The sequence below is a fragment of the Poecilia mexicana genome, unplaced genomic scaffold (genome assembly GCF_051168715.1).
Source record: "Poecilia mexicana isolate PSO_F unplaced genomic scaffold, ASM5116871v1 scaffold_2, whole genome shotgun sequence".
Taxonomy (NCBI): Eukaryota; Metazoa; Chordata; class Actinopteri; order Cyprinodontiformes; family Poeciliidae; genus Poecilia; species Poecilia mexicana.
Window position 1 is genome coordinate 18,988,281 of NW_028263371.1, and position 19,449 is coordinate 19,007,729.

At 41.5% G+C, this 19,449-nt stretch overlaps 1 protein-coding gene across 1 annotated transcript in view; it reads right to left on the minus strand.

Annotated features, from left to right (window-relative positions):
• The window catches only part of kalrna (kalirin RhoGEF kinase a), a 77,985-nt gene that overhangs the window by 27,207 nt on the left and 31,329 nt on the right, over positions 1-19,449 (minus strand). Inside the window, exons 25-26 of the mRNA XM_088012494.1 lie at positions 18,767-18,845; positions 18,514-18,681 (exon numbers count right to left, since the gene is read on the minus strand). Coding sequence (XP_087868620.1) covers positions 18,514-18,681; positions 18,767-18,845 — 247 coding nt within the window. The remainder of the gene's footprint in view (positions 1-18,513; positions 18,682-18,766; positions 18,846-19,449) is intronic.

Here is a 19,449-nt window from a genome sequence, read left to right on the forward strand (position 1 = left end):
GTTTCAAGGTGTATTTATTTTTTCTTTGTACTCACCATCACTTGTCCTTATAGATCTGCAGGAGTGTGGGAGGGGCCAACCCAGTACTTCCTGATTAAGTGGCTGGATGATGTCATTGATTACCTTATTGGGTTCTACCAATTAGAGGGTTTTTCTTTTGTGTATTGCTTTGTTTGTTTTTCTTTAAAAATAATCTTTTGAGTTATTTTGAATTATGTGACTTATTTTGCAGATAATTTCATTAGGTAGGAGTTTGTAAATTGATTTGTAGTTTTGGTGTTTCTTTGTTTAGAATTTGTTTGTTTGACCTGTTCCTTGGTGGCTGTGTCCAATCAAGCACAGGTGTGGTGCCAAATGTGTATAAAACCAGTGAGTTTTTGAATGCTGGGAGAGAAGTCTGAGAAAGGACTGAATAAAAAAGTATAACTGGAAGAAACTGAAACCGTGGCTGGTCCTGATTTTCTGCTCACTTCTGACCCTTGAGCCTAACCTACTTTACCTCCTAATGTCAGATGGATTTAAAATGAAGGATCAACGCAAAGACAAAAATTAAAAAAATTTAAAAAGCAGCAGTTTGTTTACCATGAGGGTTTTTAAGATAATGGGAAACGTAAATAGGCGCTGGAAACTCAAACTGTCTCTGAATTTAGAACAGGATTAACATCCTGCTGCGGATAATTTGCAAAGAAAATATGTGGAGATTTTAGATCTAACAAATACCTGTTGTCTAAAGATTATTACTGGAAAAAATACTCCAGGAAAAAAATAAGTTATTATAGCTCATAGATCCAAAAATAGTTTTTTTTTTCCCTCCTGGTTGTCTATGGAGAAAAGGACGACCATTAATGTTCCAGAATGAATGGAGAAGTTGATGTTAATCCCCTAGAAAACAGCAGGAGCAGCAGGAGTGAGAGCCAGCTGTTCTTTTGGTTTTGACTTTCTCCACAGAATAATTTGGATGTGCTAATGCTGGTGGCAGCATGACTACAACTGATCATTCTAGTCTTAAACAAATGAGCCAATACAGGGATAAATACCAACTAACTTGGATGGTTTAAAGCTACCTTTCAGATAGAAGAGGTTATCTAAACTTGTCATTTCACAAACTCTCCCCATCACCATGGAGATCTCAGGGATCCATCCTAGGACCTACTCCATTTCCTGTTCATATAAAAACCATCTACAGCAGCTTTATGCTCATCCATTCACCTCTATGCAGATGTGGAGACAAGCCCCTTCCATCAATGTTAGATGTATAGGATGATAAATGTCACCCAGTTTAGTTTGCCAGTCCCTACTAAAACATTACAACCTCACCATGATGCTGCCACCTCTGTACTTCACAGTTGCAACAATATTCACAGGCTTCCCACTTTTTCCTTTTCACTTGTCAGACAGGACATGTCTCCATGAATTCAGGTCTTCATTCACTTCTTCCATGAATGGCCCATGTTGGTACAGAACTTATCTTACTGACTCACCAGCATCTTCACAAGGCGTTTTGCTTTGTTCAAATCTCACACCCCAACACATTTATCTCGGGGACACAGATGGCATCTCCTTCCTGGGCAGTACGATGACTGGACATCCTGGCCATTTACTCTCATATCATTATTTGAAGAAACAAATCTGGTAACATCAGGCATCCAGAGTTACACCCAAGCATAAACCAGAACTTTGTGGGTATACAATTCTCCTTCTGATATCTTGGCTGTTTTTTTCTTTTTTGTTGTTCCCCCCAACTGCCCCTCCACCCCCCCAAAAAAAAAATCACAATATAAAGTGTGTTTAAGTTGTTGCCTTAAAATACATCTAGTGTTATCTTTATTCCCATTTAACTCAAAAGTCTTTACAGAAACATACAAAGCCATGACATCATCTGGACTTTTCCAGGTTCTTAAAAGGCATTGTGATTTTAGCCTATGTATATTTCTGAAATTAAAGAAAAAATAATTCTCAGTTATTTGTCAAATAATATTGGAAATCATGATTAACCCCCAACCAAGAACAACTACATATACGTTAAATGCATTTTGTTGCTCAGAATTGTAACACTAACCATGCGAGTCGTAGATTTTGGTCTTTGCTGCAGTAAACATCAGAATGTATCAGTAAACCTACAAGCTGCCATGTTTATGTTCCTACTCTCAGGCTTTATTTGATTCTTTATTCGTCTAACTGAGGTTTGTCTTCCAGTTACTGGGTCGCATTTCTCATTTATTGAGTCCATCCTGTCCCCTCCTGTGAGGCAAAGGAAGATATGGTTGCTGGTGTGTTTACTTTATCGGACTGTGTCAGCAGTGAAGCCCAGATAAAACTATTCTAAACATTAGCTGTGCTGCACAGTGCTAAGGAGGTTTTCCACCGACTCCGACAACACAGAACCACACGGCACAAACGGTTTACATATTATATGCAATTTCATCTGTAGAAACAATCAATTGGGAACAAATGCATCAGTTCAATGTTCATGCCAGTGGAGACGTTTTCATTCAGCTGGAGGACCAGGAGCCTAAAACTCCTCAGCCTTATAAATATGAGAAGATGCTAAACACTCCTGACACAAAATGCTGCTGCAGACATAGCCGTGTGTTGGTAAGAGAGAAGGCAGGTCAGAGGTCACCTCATCACCTGGGAGTGTTCTTTTGTGCTTTCAGCACAATAAGAGCCAGTCACCGAGAGGCTGTGGCAGCTGGCCGACCACAGAAACCCATCAAAACCTCACGAGTCACACCATAACTGAGAACCGTCATGATGTCATCGTCTTCTCCCACAGGCAGAAGTGATACTGCAGAATGCTATAGTCAGCTACTGGAAGAGACACACACCAACGCAGGGAGACGTTTCCCGTTTCCCCTCATTCTTTGGATGACATCTGAAAAGCTATTTTGCAAAGAGTGAATAGAAACAATAGCCTTATAATCAGACATACATTTATAAAATCATCATCTCTGCACCTGTGGTCTTTGTGCCAAATGTCCCACGCTGCAGATGCACCAGAATGGAATAATTACAGAAGTAAAGAAACCTGAACTTCATTTCCACAAAGAGCATGGGAGAAAAGTAAACTGGATCCACCTCATTAGGAAGGAAAAAAAAGTTCCAATATTTGACAGAATTTTATGTGGAAAAACCAACACAAAGTAAAACAGAATTGTAAATGGATGAATTTATACATCGCTTTCCAGTCATACCGAGTCACATCTACCCACAACAACACTGCACAACATAACTGTTGAACAGTGTTGTCGAGTTGCATAGGTTTTATTTAATATCCCTAAATCTAGTGTACAACAAATGCAGTTCTGTTTATGAACTGAAGCTTGTTGACGTTCAGTTTATCACATGCTGTGTGGCAAAAAGCTAACGACACATCACCCAAAAAAACATCCCTACACTGAAACATGGTGGTGGAAGCACGATGCTGTGGGGATGTTTGTGTTTAGCATGCTCAGGGATGCTGATTAAAGTTTATGGATGAAGCTAAAATATCAGGATTTAGTTAATGGTCAATAAAAGTTTATAGCGTGCTACAATGGTCCAGTCAAAGTCCAGACAGCAATTTAACTGATGATCAGTGAGAAGACTGAAAAAAAATAAATAAATGTTTCTTCAAGTTCATATATTTGCATTTCTTGGTTGGCCTATTTGTAAAAAGTAAAGCCCTAAAAATACTTTGCGTGTTTATTAGGCTGAGTGAATTGGCTAAGCTGTATGCCGACTGACCAACTGGTTGAACTGGAATCAGACTAGGAAAAACATTGAACATTATGTAACAGTGTATTGTTTCACCCCCTTAATCTATTGGTTATCACATAGCATCTACAGTGTTCACCAATATCAGTAAGCATTCTGATGAACAGAGATATAATGGAATGGAAACAATCATCGTTAGCAGAGCTCCGTGCCGGGCCTGGTGCTGTGATGTCAGCAGCAGCAGCTTCACTACGACTCCGCACTGACGGTCAGTCAGGTGAGACAACAAGGAAGCTTTTGTTCTGCAGAAACACAGACCATCTACTGTTAAAACTACCATCACTCACTGCCTTTAATCTCTCTCACACACACACTGAAGCAGCAGACTGAACGCAGTAGAACAAGGGTTTTTGTCCACTTCATGCACATCTGTACACACCTGATGTCATTTCATAAGAGCAACACACACTTATAAAATGAGTCTACAGCACAGAGGCACACCTCATTTCCTGTTGTCTCTTGTTTGCCCCAACCGTTGAGAGCAAAGCAGGAAACCGTACCTCCCTGGTGTGGCACGTATCTGACTCAACAGTTTTTAGTTCAAATAACTTCAGAAAGAGTTGGTTGATGCCAATAGATTATGTTCATGTAGAGAAATTCAAATACATTTTCAGGTTCTCTTGTTTCCCCCCCTCATTTGCATAGAACTGGGTAGATTCCAAAGTCCCATTCGCCAATGAATGCATGCTTAGTATTTGCTCATGATACTCAAGAAGCCTCACAAATCAAAGATCAATTAGTTAAGAAACATGTATTGAAGATATAAAACATCACTAATGTCTTTCACCTAAAAAAAAAAAAAAGTTTGAAGGGATGTGATCCTTCTTTACAACCAGAATCTTCCAACAAGATTGTTTTTTCCACATTTAGACAGTTGCCGTCAGACTGCAGTTTTCTGGGGGTTCTTAGTAGGACAACGAAAGGCAGATCTTCTCTCATGTTGAACAGTTCTGGTGTGTTCTTTAGCTTTGAGGCATCATCATTATGACCAGTGAGCTGGAGAACCACACACACCGAATACCATTGCTCATCTATATTATTCCTAATCTTGCATATATCATTGTCTGGCCTTGCATCCTGAACCTGGTTGTATTGGAAGAATATCAGTGTTTAAAATAAAAAAAATGGGTACATGCAAAAAAAAAAAGCTCATGATGTCTCAATAAATCATTCGGGAAGTTAAAGATTGGGTCTAGTTCGGTCTTCCAATTGAACAATGACGATAAGCTCACCAACAAATTAGTTTTGGATTTACCATCACAAAGCCCTGCTCTCAATCTCACAGAACAATTTTAGTTACTTCTGCAGGCAAAATTCCCAAAGCTATTGTGAGAAGCTTGTTATAGAAAAGCATTTGATAAGTCATATTAAAAGGCAATGCTACCAAATATAGAAATGATATGTATGGAAGCATCTAAATTAGACATTTGACATTTAGATACATATTTTTGGGTCCCCTGACTGACATAAGAGGCAAACTGTAGTTTGAGAAATATCTGTACAATGTATGTGTATATATGGTCTCATTAAAAAAAAAAAAAAAAAAAAAAAGTTGTACGCTGCTTCAAGCATCATCAAGGGAATGTCAAACTCTAATCTGAAAAAAGGTGCACCTCCCAGGTGTTCCCGTGGATACGAAGCTGAATAAGATGGCAACCACATGCGACCCAGAGTGGGTGGCTTCATATCTGGTTCCGCCTCACAAACTCTTCCAGTGCTGGCTGGGCTTCCTCCAGCAACCAGGAAGAGAATCAAACCAATTCAGCAGTGATCACACCTGACACACACACACACACTGTAATTCTCACATTCAACTAGATGGAATGGATGTGAGTGAAGAAAAAGTTTCATCATGATTATAAATATAGAATGAGGAAAGAACAAACACCACACTCGTACCGCCTTCCTCCCCACATGCTTTTGTGTCAATGACAGGAAGAGACATTAATCTGGGAAGATGACATTCCTCTCATACCTCCCTCTGCTCTCCGCCTTACAAATCTAGCAACCGAAAGCTCAGTGGATACATGTGATGGAGCGAAGGCAACCTCAGAAAGTACAACTGGAGAAAGAAACACTGAAAGTTATTACAGACTGCAGCTGCAGCATGTTTCTTCTTGCATTCGTTTCTGACAAACTTAAGGCAGGTAAACCAACCATTTGCTTACAAGCCATTTACGGCTCTGATTAGATCTACACATTTATGCATATAACCTCTCCAATCTCTGCTAAAAGAGCATCAACCACATACAGTAGCTTAATTCCAGAATTTAAAGTCAAAACTAAAATTGAGTCAGTTGACTTTCTGTATGGAGATTTAAAGCCCTGAGAAATGAATTGGCCTGATGCATTTAAGTCAACACACAGTGTGAAAAAGACTTGTACTGAAACCTTTGGAGAGAAATGTTCCCAGTCAGAATGGCAACAGGGGTTACACATGAGCTCACACACCATATTTAGCAGAAACATGATTAACAGTGAGACCTACGTGTGACATGACTGCTGATAGGAATCTCTCCCACCGCTGAATAATGACAGGATTTCACCTTTTTAGTAGAACTGGTGAAACAAGGGCTGGGTCAAGTCAAATTGATTTAAACTCCCCGGCTACTTATAGGTATACATGTTCAGCTGCTTAAGACAAACAGTGAGTCAACCAACCACAGGAATGTAGATGTTGTCAAGATGACTAACTGAAGTTCACAGAGCATCAGAATGTAGAAGAAAGGGGATTTAACAGTCTGGACATAATGTAGCACGATGGCTTGTTCCAGATAGACTGGTCTGGAATTCAAAACTGCTTCAGAAATGTTAGACGACAACAGGAAGCTGGGGACAGCGGTGACGGCGGTAGGGGTTTGTCCTGTGGATCGCCGGCTCGATTCCCGGTCTACCCGCCCTCGGCGTTTCTGTCCCTGGGCAAGACACTTCACCCACCAGGCCTGCTCATGTTGGTCAGAAGGGCTGATGGTGCAACATTTGCAGCCTGTCAGCCTGCACCAGGGCAGCTGTGGCTACTATAAAGTAGCTGACCATCATCAGCATGTGGATGAGCCCGTTGAGATGTCAGTTGGAGACATAAAGGGTTTTATACATAAAACAGATTATTATTATTTATTATTATTAACAGACTTCTAATTGCACTGGCTCTCTAAAATGTTACTGACAAATTGGAAAAAAAAAAAAAAAAGTTGAATGATTCAATAAGCCTCAGTGTCAGCAGCAATGTTCACATGTTGGGATCAGATTTTGCCATTACTAAGCAATATTGTCTTGACATATTTTTGGTCAACTTGTCTCAGCTGGCCACGGCTTGAACGTCACAGTCAGAGTTGTTGCAGCAGATTGCTTATGCCTACTTCATGCAGGATAATGCACCACGCCACAAAGCTCAGTCCATCTCCACCTTTTTAATTCAACATCACAGTCAGTTCAGTGTACTCCCATGTACTCCATAGTAACCAGATCTCAATCCAACATGGCCTCTTTGGGATGTGGTGGAATGGGACATGCTAACCATGCTAACAGCTACTGCCACAACTGTGCGACACCAACATATCAGCAATTGACAAAAATCTAAGACAGGCTGGTTCACACATGCACTCACCAAGTCTGGTTGCCAGAGAGTTAATCAGTGTAAAGTTCAGTGCAACAAATTCTGTCTGAATCTTCCTACTAACTTCTGTGAGAAAGCTATGCTCTGCTTGGTGAAGAAAGAGAGAGCAAAGGCAAAGCTGTGAAGGAGAAGTTCTTGTGGTCAGAAATGATACTTTGTGACAGGTCTCAAAAAGTAGCCTTCATGGAAACTCGTATTACAGGAAACAAGTTTCAGATAAAAAAAAAAATAATAAAAAAGGGGGAATTTCCTTCTAAACCTCGAGTCCAAGTCTGCAGCAGGGATCGCGTCCTGGATGATGGAGTATTTAATATTTTACAGGGTTTTTATGGATATACAACAGCTCTGCTGATAAAGCTAAATGATCAAGGCCTTCGTTAAGGAAAGTAAAATAAACTAAATGTGGCCCAGTTCCCAATGTTTGGGTGTGTGATCAGCAGATCTTCGAAAAACATTTTTGTTTGAGTAGCAAAGTCCAATCAGAATCCGATGCTTCCAGGGTTGAACTGCCGCTTACACATCAGTGGATGAGCCACTTTAGTCTGTTGATTTACAAATCAGGAAGACAAAAATATCTGCTTTTGTAAGATTGAAGAGTGAAACAATAACTGAGCATCAGCAAGTGTGACTACTTCTCTAAATTTTTAGCTTTAGCAGTTTGGAAGCAGGAGGAGAGGCGCCATCGATTACACCAGAGAAACAATTGTTGCTCCACATAAATCAGGGAAGGAATTTCAGGGCCATTTCCAAACTCTCAAGTTAATCATTTTACAGTGGGAGAGGTTAGGATGGGAAAAGCATTTAAGACTGTATCGTAATGAGCTACACTCAGAACCTGCAAAAATTGCAAGACCATTCCAAGCCTCCATCACAAAACACATTAAGGAAGGAGTCGGATGTCTCCTCGTCATCACTGTTGTCTATTAAGGACCAAAGCAGTGAGTGGGACAAATAAAACCTGCCACTGTTTGGGCTGGAGGTAGTTTCTGCTCTGTAACGATCAACCTGTGTAAAGGTTAGCTGACCTCCAGCTCAGGGTGTGATGTAGTGATAAGTCACTGGTTGGTCAGGGAGTTGGATAAAACACACCACATGTCATGCATCGCACTCATTCTTTCAACCCAGGAACACATGGAATGTAAAGTTCTCAAAGACAGATCTGATAACCGAGTCATTCTTCAGGTGCCTGCAAATAAAACCGAAAGCATCTCACACCACTGATGCGTTTCACCCTTTAGATCAGCAAGCGTGTCACCAGGTGAGCCAACCTGGCTCAGTTCTTCTCATTATGCAGAGGTTTTGTTTTTAAGGGAAGCTGCAGAGTCTATCGACATCATATGGAGCATTACCATAGAAAAAGACAGATAGTGTGGTATGGACAGATGAGCCAGCAAGGAGATGCTTAGCCAGTAGGGACTCGTTCTTCTCTTGCTGTGTACAGGTAAAAACCATTTGGTCTTCAGATGTAACAAACACTAAAATTTGAGCATGATTGTTCAGTTGGTTAAATTATTATTGCCAAAACTTAATTGTTTTAAGGATCTTTACAAGTGAACTGGTTTTGGGCGTATAGAGACCCGAGTTACATTAAGAACAGTTTCATAGAAACCAGTCAAACCTGTTGATTTACATACCAAGCAGCACTTTACACACATGGCTAACATAAAGGCAAAGTCCACAATCTGTCCTTACATGGAGCAGAGTTGACCTTTGGCTACGATCTGAATAAAAGTGCTTCCATACAAACGTACACACATAGTTGACATCGCTTTAACTGAACAGTTCCACCCAAAGTGAACTAACAAAATTAAACCATTTAGATCCGATTATATTGTATGCTGCCAGAAATCCACTATGATACTATGGAAGAAAATGTGAAGTCATACTTGAACCGGTTTCACATCAAAAGGAGAACAATACACCAGCTTCTAAAAATGGATTTATCTTGTCACACCTCCTCCTTAGTCTTCTGTCCTCAGAGATTTCAGGTTTAACACAAAGCAGAGAGGCTAATTAGAGTAGAATGTGGTGAGGAAAAGATTTAACTTCACCACAAAGGTGCTTCAATTATATTGGTTATAGCTAAACAACACTGTTCCATTTGATTCTCATCTACCTTCTCACTTTGGGATTTCTCCTATAGAGCTGGATTTCTGAAGATGAATTTCATTTGGGCCATTCAGCGAACATTTGTGAAAGATGTCTTTTTATTTTTTTACTCCGTTTTAGAACTGCAGTCCGTCTATGGTTGTAGTTTGGCAACGGCAGCAGAGGAACAAAAGCATTCAGTCTGTGTTGGCCATGCCTCCAAATACTGAGAAATTAAAGTCTGAGAAAGTTTAAACCAGACAAAGACGTCGTGGCCCCTCATTGACAGCCATGTCTCATCAACAGCGCGATTGTTCACAGCGCATGCAAGTTCAATACGTTTCATGGCACCGCTGCTTTCACAAGCTGCTTTCCATACGTCTCACCCAGAAGTTAGTGATGGAGTAAAACAGTGGTCTCGAGCTACAGTCCTGAAGAAACAACTTTTTCTGATGTCTCCATTTGCTTCAGCACACCTGGCTCCAATATGAAGTGATTAGCAGATCTGTGTATAGAGGTCGACTGCAGGCTAGAGAGGCAGTTTCACCATTTGATTCAAGTGGAGGACAAGGGACACAAGTAAAAGTTGCAGGACTTTGGCCTTGAGAGCTGCAGTTTGAGACCACTGTGGTGAAATCAGAACCAATCCTTTAAAACTTCAACAGAATCCACGTCTCCAGCAACGGCCGAGAGATCAAACCCTCTGGAAATGGGCAAGCACTGGAAAAGAGGAGGTTTCAGCTAAAAGCTAATACACACACATTCACACAGATCGGCAGGCAGTGGGGTCTGAGGTGCCTTGGGGCAACATGTGAGAGGAGGAAGTTGGTATGTAGCCATACGTCCAACATGGACGCAGGTCAGAAGTAGCTCTCAGGCTCCCTAGCTTATTTCCATTAATATGTTAAGGTACAAGCATTTGACAGCAGATCAGCACAGCAAGACACTGGACACACATCGAAGCTTGTAATTTTTCCTTTTTTTTTTGCAGGAGCTTGAATGAGTTTAAATGTTTGAATTTCAACATTTGAGCAGAATTAGGTCTAAAGCTCAAGTCACCTTTCTGTTTACTTTACCAACTGTACTGTACTGAGTGTTTCCCAGCTCCTTTACCTCTGAGGGGAGTCAGCGTGCGTTTATGAAAACTGGAGAAGCGTCTACAGAATTAGACAGTACCACTAACACAGGTCAGTCTTTACTGAGCTAAGCACAGCACTGTGGCTGGTGGAACAGGTTCATTCACTTTAATGTTGCATTCATTCACTGAAAATAGTCTATAGGTGGTGTAAAATTATCTTCCTCAAGCACACACATATCCAGAAAAACGTCAGCATTACAGAAAGAAAGGTCCCGTTTCTGTCAGCCAAGTTGTTTGTGACTTTTTTTTAATGACTTGAGCTTCCATAAAAAACAGCTTGGGGCCGCTTTTAGGCCCGCTCTTAGAAAACAATCTTTCCAAATGCAAATGATCCAGAAAGCAAGGGAGGTTCTCACTCCACCTGCCTGAATCACCAGGAGGCTAAAAAAAGCTAGATTAATTCCCACAAAGGAAAGCCTTCAGCTAGAGGAGCTCTTGGTCTGAAATGTCAACAGCTTTGAATATGTTCCGACAGCCATCAAAGTCAGAGGAATTCACTGGTATCGTATTTAATATAGCTACACCTGCAAACGAGCCAGCTAATTCCTTTCATTCTCAATCTTTGTCAGGTTTTCTTTTGTGGCCTCAGAACTATAAACCAAAAAAAAAAAAAAAAAAAAACCAAAGAGCCATAGAAAACTAATCCATCCCAACCAACCCGTTCAGGCATTAAGGTAACGCCATCTTAAACTTAAAGTATTGCTTTGGGTGTGGTGAAGTGTGGCTCTCTCGCTGCACACCGTTTTGTGCATGTCGGAGCCAAACCCGACATCAGCGACACTGAGGCAAACTCCTATTAATCACTTTCCTAATGCGCCAAAACAATTTGATACTTGGGTGTTTTTTGGGCTGTATATGCAGAACTTTTGTCACGTTTGATTTTTTTCAGTCTCGTCATAAAAAACTAATCCCCACAGATTATGAACAGCAGCTTGGCAGCACCTGTCCAGCTGCTGTCTGCAGCTAGAGACTGTGATTGAGGAACTCACTGAAGGTTACTTTAAGAAGTCCAGTAAAGCCAGTTTAAGTGCCTAAGGCTGTGTCACAACACACACGAATGCACGCACACCATGTGGAGGAGCAGGCTGAACTGCGGGAAAACAGATTGCTCAATGCAACATCTGATTCTCCAATAACTGAAAGTGTCTGCCTGTGTTGCGTCTGCGTGACACAGCTTCCCGTTTAACACATTTTCCATTCAAATTTGTCTTCACCGGAGCGATGGCTATTTATAGAAGAAGAAAACAGTTTCATCAGTTTGATCACTTCATTCAGTCACTGTCTCTCACACACACATTATCAAGCTTAAAGCTCTTAGAAAGCTGTTCTACACACAATTCCTCACACACATAAAATAAACTTTAAACACACAGACACGCCAACACACAGACTCCTCTTGTCCCACCTGAGCAGCAGCAGCAGCACCGGTCCAGGAACCATCCACAGCAACGCTGGGCCTGCTGCATCCTTAAGCACACATCCTACATACACACCTTTCTCCTCACACCTGCACACACGCTCCGACTAGTCTGGGTTGATCACAGGTTGATTAGAGATGTGTGTGCACGGCAGGAATGTCCACTCCACACTGCTGTGATCCAGAGAGAGCGAGCGATGGCAGCCGAGGCTGGAGGAGGAGCCTGAAACCTTTCTGCTCCTCCCTCCCGCCTCCGTCCCACTGTCTCAGACACACTTCAGTTCTCTGGAACAGAAGTCACTGTTAATTACTGTAGTGTGTGTGTGCAGAGCAGGGACTGGAGTTAAAACTCTGTGTGTGGTTTCCATTAAGCTCCTCTTCTCAGAACGTTCTTGGCTTGTCCTTTTTGTTGAAGATCTCTACCCTCACACCGTTTGTTAGCTGCAGAAACTATCAAAAGGTAGGAAATACCTTAGAGCTCAGAAACAGAAATGTTTCCTTTTTAACTGAGACTGCTGAACTCCACCAGGATCTCTTGAATCCAAGCAATTCTCCTGCTCTCATGAAGTAGGTTTTGCATTAGTATAAAAATAACTGACACTAAAGTGAGAGGAAGGAGTTAGCTGGGTCTGATTTGACAGATCCAACTAACACTTGGGAAAAAAAAAAACAAAAACAAAAAATTGCTTTAGTGACAATACTTCCATATTTTCCTCATTTTAGCCATTTTATAACAAGGCTAAATTGCAGACTAGGGAAAACACACTTGTTTATCTGCTTGTTTATTTAGAAAATTCAAATACTAGTGTATTTAGCCAATATTTCCTAAAGACTCTAGTCCTTCCTCTGAACTATTATAACTATTATAAATTATATTATAAAGCAACAGTTAAAGAACAGCAACAGCGCCAATCAACCCCCTCATATGTTGTTTTTAGTGACATAATAAAGACTATTGCTCACCTGGCAATGGCTGCTTCCTCGTTGTGTGAAGCTATACCCATTCTGAAGCTAGCTAATGAACTGGTTAATGACTAGCACCAGTAACTCTGTAGCCAACAAACGAGAAGGAGACCATTCCCTTGTGTTACCACTGGAGAAGCTGGAGACTAGCATGTCTAGGTTGGTCACCAACTGGTGGATCATCCAGTCAAATGCTAACGGAAGCCTGTCCGGGGCTAAAGCTAGTTTATCCAGGGCTAAAGCTAGCTTATTCATGGCTAATAGCCACCAGAGGGATGCGAGTGTTCGGCCTCTCCAAAGCTAATGCAAGTGTGAACGCCAGTTGACAAATGATCAGTAGCTGGTTTTGGAATGGATATAACATCCTGCGACGAGGAAGTAGCCACCGTTGCGTGTGCAAGTCTTAATTGTGGCACTAAATCCATGCCATATTTTTAACCCAAAAGTATTTACTAGAGGACATCTTGATAAACCTTACTCTTTGCTCTCTGCATACATACATTATTTACAGCCATGGCTCCACTAACCTACAGCTAGCCTACTAACTGCCTACTCAGACTGTAGGCAGCTAATGTTGGGGCTAGAACTCTTGTGTTGGTAATAGACGAACACTTAGCGTGGGCGTCAAAATTGGATGTATAGTTTTATGTATAATTTTACATAATCTAGAAATAATAGTTTGTGTAAAGGGAAATTGTAAATATCTTTGTTTTGGTAGAGGTAGATGTATAGATTTTTTTAAATGTAAATACAATTCTGTTGAACTCAAGTAAGAAAACCTGTAGTTCTACTTCAGCTAATTTGTTTATAAACAAATTAATAAACGCTAGCATATATTTCTGCTTTTACTTTAAAACAAAGACTTTTGGAATCAAGTAGATTTTTCTTACACCTTGAAAAGACAAACCTCAAAACTACAGCCACCTGTTAATGTCTGTCCTAATGCAGGGGTGGATGTTCAAAGTCTACAATATATTGTTGAAGAACTTTATCACAGTTGTAAATCATTAATTTGTGTCTAATCAGATAAGGTATCAGAAATGTGCTGAGTACACATTCAGACAACAAATACGCCTTTTAGTAAAAATCTCGACACAATATGCACATCTGCTCCACCCTGAGGAACGCCAATAAACTGTGGGCGACTCATAATTTTCCCAAGAAATTCTATCATGTCCATGAATAAGTTTAAATGATTTTGAATATTTGACTGGAATCTGCTTCCTCAGTGAGCTGTTCTAATGATGATGAGAGCTAGCACCATGGCTCAATTATGAATACATCTCATGCAAATGTTTCCATCCATCACCGAGATAATTTTTAATGATTTATTGTGTGAAAAAGCTTATTCATGTCTGATTTTAATTACATTTTATATTTACTGGAAACAAAGCAATTGTGATTTTTTTCCCAACATTAGCAGAATATTTGCACACATTTTTAATTAAAACTAAGATAGCATGGTCTGCTGGTGGTCAGAAGGCCCAACAGGTGGCGCCGCTGCATGGCAGCCTCTCTTCTGTCAGATTGCCCCAGGGCAGCTGTGGCTATGATCTAGTAGCTTGCCACCATCAGTGTATGAATGTCTGTAGTGTGAAGTGCTTTGGAGTCCTCTGGACTTGATAAAGAGCTATTCAAGTTCAGACAACTTACCGTTACCCCTGTAGTCACAATAAAGGGGAATAGACATGTTTTTCCATGTCTAACTAGTTCATCATAATGTCAATTAAGAACTTTTTTAAATTCAGTTTATCTACTTGACGCCAATTTATAATAGGAAATATGACAAAATGAGTCCAATTTGTCAATAGTTTTGTCCACTCATGGGCCTGAGCTCAACAGGTTCATTAATAAAGCTCAGACCCAATTTGACCCTCTTCGGCTAAGTCTGGGGGAATGTTAAGGTACTTCCAGGCTAAAGCGGATAGGTGGTTTCTCCAGTGAATTGTGGGTCTATGAGCCTCTGGCAGAGCCCTTTTGATGCAGAGAGACAGCAGTTCTACTTCCAGCTTCACACCCATCTCTAACAAGGAGAACAACTAACCAACAGATGAAGCTTATTTTAGTCGCTCGTATCCAGAACCTTGTTTATGTGCTCATGACCCATGCCTCGTGACTATAAAAATCAAGAGCTTTGCTTTCTGAATCAGATTGCTCATCGCCACATCAGGCTTGGGCAAAGCCCGTATTACAGTAGACAAAGCCCCAATCTGTCTCCTGCTCCTTCCTGCCAAAACTCGTGAACAAGACACACGGACAGTTTAGCTTTTCCACTTTGAGCAGAGAGTCGCTCAAAACCCTGAGGCACCGGTGCAACCTTTTTAAGGTTTACATTCTGCTCCAAAACACCCCGGTGCACACGGAAAGTCGTGGACAGAAGACCGCAACAAAGTCACATTTTATGCAAATCCCCAACATCAGGTTCACAAAGCAGACACCCACCCCCTTCACACACTGCCTTGACATTGTGTCCTTGACCACCACAAGCAGCATCAGGGCCAAGGGTCAGCCAGACAGAGTCCAACATGCACCAGCAGCAAGCTTGACATTGTAACAAGACATCTCTTGCTTTGGTTATACAAGAAGCAGAGAGTCAGACTCCTGCAGCCCCCTTTCCAAAAAAAAAGTCTCGGCAACCCTGAAGAGTAAAGATCTTCTCTTATACAGAAACAAATTTAATGCAAATCTATATTCAGATTTATTTCAATCCATTAAAGTCAGTCAGGTTAAAAGCCATTTACAGTTAGGTCCAACATAAATAATGATGCCAGCAGATTTAGATTTATAATAGTTTTCATTCCAACAAGGAGTTATTGTCTGATATAAAATCAAAGTACAACCTCTTAAGGACAATAAAACTATAAAGGGAGTGTCAATGATGATACCAGAAGGCTGAATTATCACTTTGCTGCAGCGCTCCATCCAGACTAAACATGGAGAGACGGTGCAGAAAAACAACTGTTAACAGAGAGCACCTCCAGCAGATCCAGGATCAGAAGGAACGACAACCTGCCATGACAGCCGGACAAGCACACTGAATTCATTCTTTAAATTCACCAACTTTTTCCCTCTTCAATAAAAGTGTATCCAATTACCCAGCTCTGGGTTCCTGTGCACCAGAGAGTATTGGATTACAGCAGACTTGATGACTGTTTTCAGCCTAGCTGCTGGTCCTCCAGCAGGGGCAACAGATCCCGATGAGCTCTGCTGCAGCAGAATCAGGAAACACGCGAGGACATAGCCTAGATAAAGAGTTTCAGCAGCACCGTTTCACTGCAGTGTCCCATTTTATTCACCTTCCACTTCTGATGACGCTCCCCAGCAGGAAGCGGCAGACGTTAGGTGTGAAAGCTTGGACTGCAGCTTCCCTTACCGCAGTCTCATGACTAAGGCAAGAGAGGCAGAAACTCAGACAGGCAAACAACGTCAACAGTTACAAACCACCCTGACTTCATCCGTCAGCCAGTTTGGCTAATCCAACCCTACTGCCACAAACAAGTGCAGCTGTATTGCATCCGGCTTTATTCTTGCTCCGGTTATAAATGCAGGCAGAATGTTTTGTAGATTTTAAACATTTTCACATTTTCCACTAGTGGAAAAGCTGCTAAAAGAAATGGAAGCTTTTCAGCCTGAGGATGTGAAGAGCGAGGATTAAAGACATGCCTTTTAATCCGTCTCATTCTTCCTTTCACTTCACTTTAGAGTTTTACAGTCTTTCAGAGAGGACAAGGAGACCTACTTTATGAAGCAGTCACAAGACACCTGCTGCCCAGCTACACACACACAGACACACACGTCTGGGTTTAAAGAAGAGTTTTGGTTTGGGTTTTTAGGATAAGTTACTGATGTGTTACAATGCAGTTAGTCATGGAATGGTTGTAAACATAGAGGTCAAATGCAAGACATCTCACCACTTTTAGAGTGTGTGTGAGCTTTTCTAAGCATAATGGCTGCTGTTATTCCACCTGCAACTCCACTGACACAAGGTAACCACGTCATTGACAAAAGCAAGAAACAATACGACTGTGGCAGGTAAGTCAGTTGATCTTACCGTGTGTGTTGGTGTCAGAGGTTTTCGTCTCCTGCAATGTCAAATATTGACCTGTTAAACCCATGACCCATCTAGAGCAAGGCCTGTTAAACCACTAAAACAACTGGGCCTGGCAGGGAGAATGTTTAGAGCAGCTTGGTTCAAAGTCAGAAATACTGCATGTCTGATAAAGTCCTGATAAGACGAGGGATGAACCTGATCACTGCAGCTGAGGACGGAGCAGTCAGTTTCATCAACAACCTTACTTTGGTTCTGTAAAGCACAGCCAGTATGACAAAGTCAGCTTTCCATCAAATGAAGAACATCTCTGTGATTAAAGGACTAATGCCTCAGTAAGATCTAGAGAAACTCACCCATGCATTCATCTTTGGTTGCAATGATCACTACAGCAGTGTCTTCTCAGGTCCGCCTAAAAACATAATTCAGTGAACTGCAGCTGATCCAGAACGCTGCTGCTGCTGCTTTTGTTCTCATTAGAACCAGGAAGATGGAGGACATCACCCAGTTCTAAAGTCCCTACACTCAGAGAACAGACTTTAAGATACTGTTAGTTTATGAATCAGTGAACGGCTTAGCACCACAATACATTAAAGATCTGTTGGAGTTGTATCAACCTTCCAGACCAATCGGGTCTCCTGGTTCTGGTTCTGCTCTGCATCCCCAGAACCAAACATGGAGAACCAGCGTTCAGCTTCATCATAAATCTGGCATAAGCTTTCAGAAAACTGCAAAAAAGCTGAAACACTGATTTTCATTAAATCAAGACTAAAACCCACCTGTTCAGAGCTGATTTAGGACCATAATAAATGAAACACTAACCAACATATTTAATGTGTGTTGATGATTTTGAAGATTGCACTTGACAAAATGTAATGTTTGTTTCTGGTTTCTCAATTAGTGTTTATGACCTTTTACTTTTGTGTTTAAGACGAAACACTTTGAACTGCCTTATTGCTAAAATGTGCTATACAAATCAACTTGATTGATTGATGCAGGAGGAAACCAAGTGCTGCGTGTCCTGATGCTTCCCTGCCTTCTAAATGGAACATGTAATGGTGGGATTCAACACAGCTCAACAGCAACATCTGCAGGACAAATACAGCCAACAGGAAGGACCGAAGAAAAAACTCAGATCTCACGTTTCACCAGAGTACAGTGGTAACCATAGAAACTATTGTGGTAGATAGACAGTGTTCACTCCCCAGTAATAAGATGTCAGAAGCAGACCCTTTAAGTCCTACAAAATGTATGAATTTAAAGCAGGAGAAAGTACAGCTCAGTTCTTCAATGCTGATTGTCCAATAGACAAACTGAAGGTAGTAGTTCATATAAATATGATCATTTTTATGCAACGATTTTGTCTCTAAAATATATTTGACATAATGCATATCAGGTTGTTGCATGTAGCTTTGCACATTCTGAGCATCGCTGCTAGCAGACCGTGAGCAGGACTCTCCTGATAAATGGTGAGGAACCGTTCCTACCTTTCCCTGAGCCGAAGAAGCAGTCCATCTCAACACTGGACCGAGAGTGAGAGACGCAGAGAGCCGAGCTGGGGACCAGCCCCTCCTGAGGCGGGCTGCGCTCGGTGGTCCGGACCAGACACCAGCCGGGCCGCTCCGTGGGCCGCTCCAACAGCTCTACAGTCTGGCCTGCAGTGGACACAAGAGAGATGGTCGTCTCACTTTAACGTCATTAGAAACCGATGCCTAGGAGGAAGGTGGGAGCGGGTCTCACCTGTGCTGATGGACAGTTCTGTGCTGCATCCTGCTGTGAAGTCCTGGAGGACCACGGTCAGCTCGCATCCACCGGAGAGCTGCAAACAGAGAGAACCCGCATGTCACAACCTGCAGAGCTAGCACCTGTTCCGCTGACACAGCACATGTCCAGGTTCCTGCTCTGGAACAGAGACAGATCCAGAATTCAGAAACCAACAGCTTCATGCAGCATCAGAAACAGCTTCACTACAACAGAGGATCCCTCCTCTCCAAGCATGAGAAGTGAGAGGTGCATGTTCTGCGTTATTAGGCTCACTGAATGGAAAACAGCTTAGAAAGAGATTCTGCAACAACTCCACAGGCTGACCTCCAGCCCAAAATCACTGCCAAGACCACCAAAACACTGAACTCTAAAAGATTAATAAGTTGTCTATTTTTTAATGCCTACTATAAAGATGCAGAGCCTTTTGCTGACTAATTTCAGTTTCCTAAAGATCTTATCTACCAATTCTGATTGGGACCAATTTTTATTTTATTTTAACAACTTAATCCATTAAAGATAAAATGTAGGTTCTTTTATAGAGGTAGCCATTTATTTAATCCAACACAAGAAGAAATTAAAAGGTCATCATGGTGGTGTGGTTGAGCGGTGCAGTGTTGGGGTATTGTTGATCGGCACGTCAGCAGTATTGTTCAAGTATA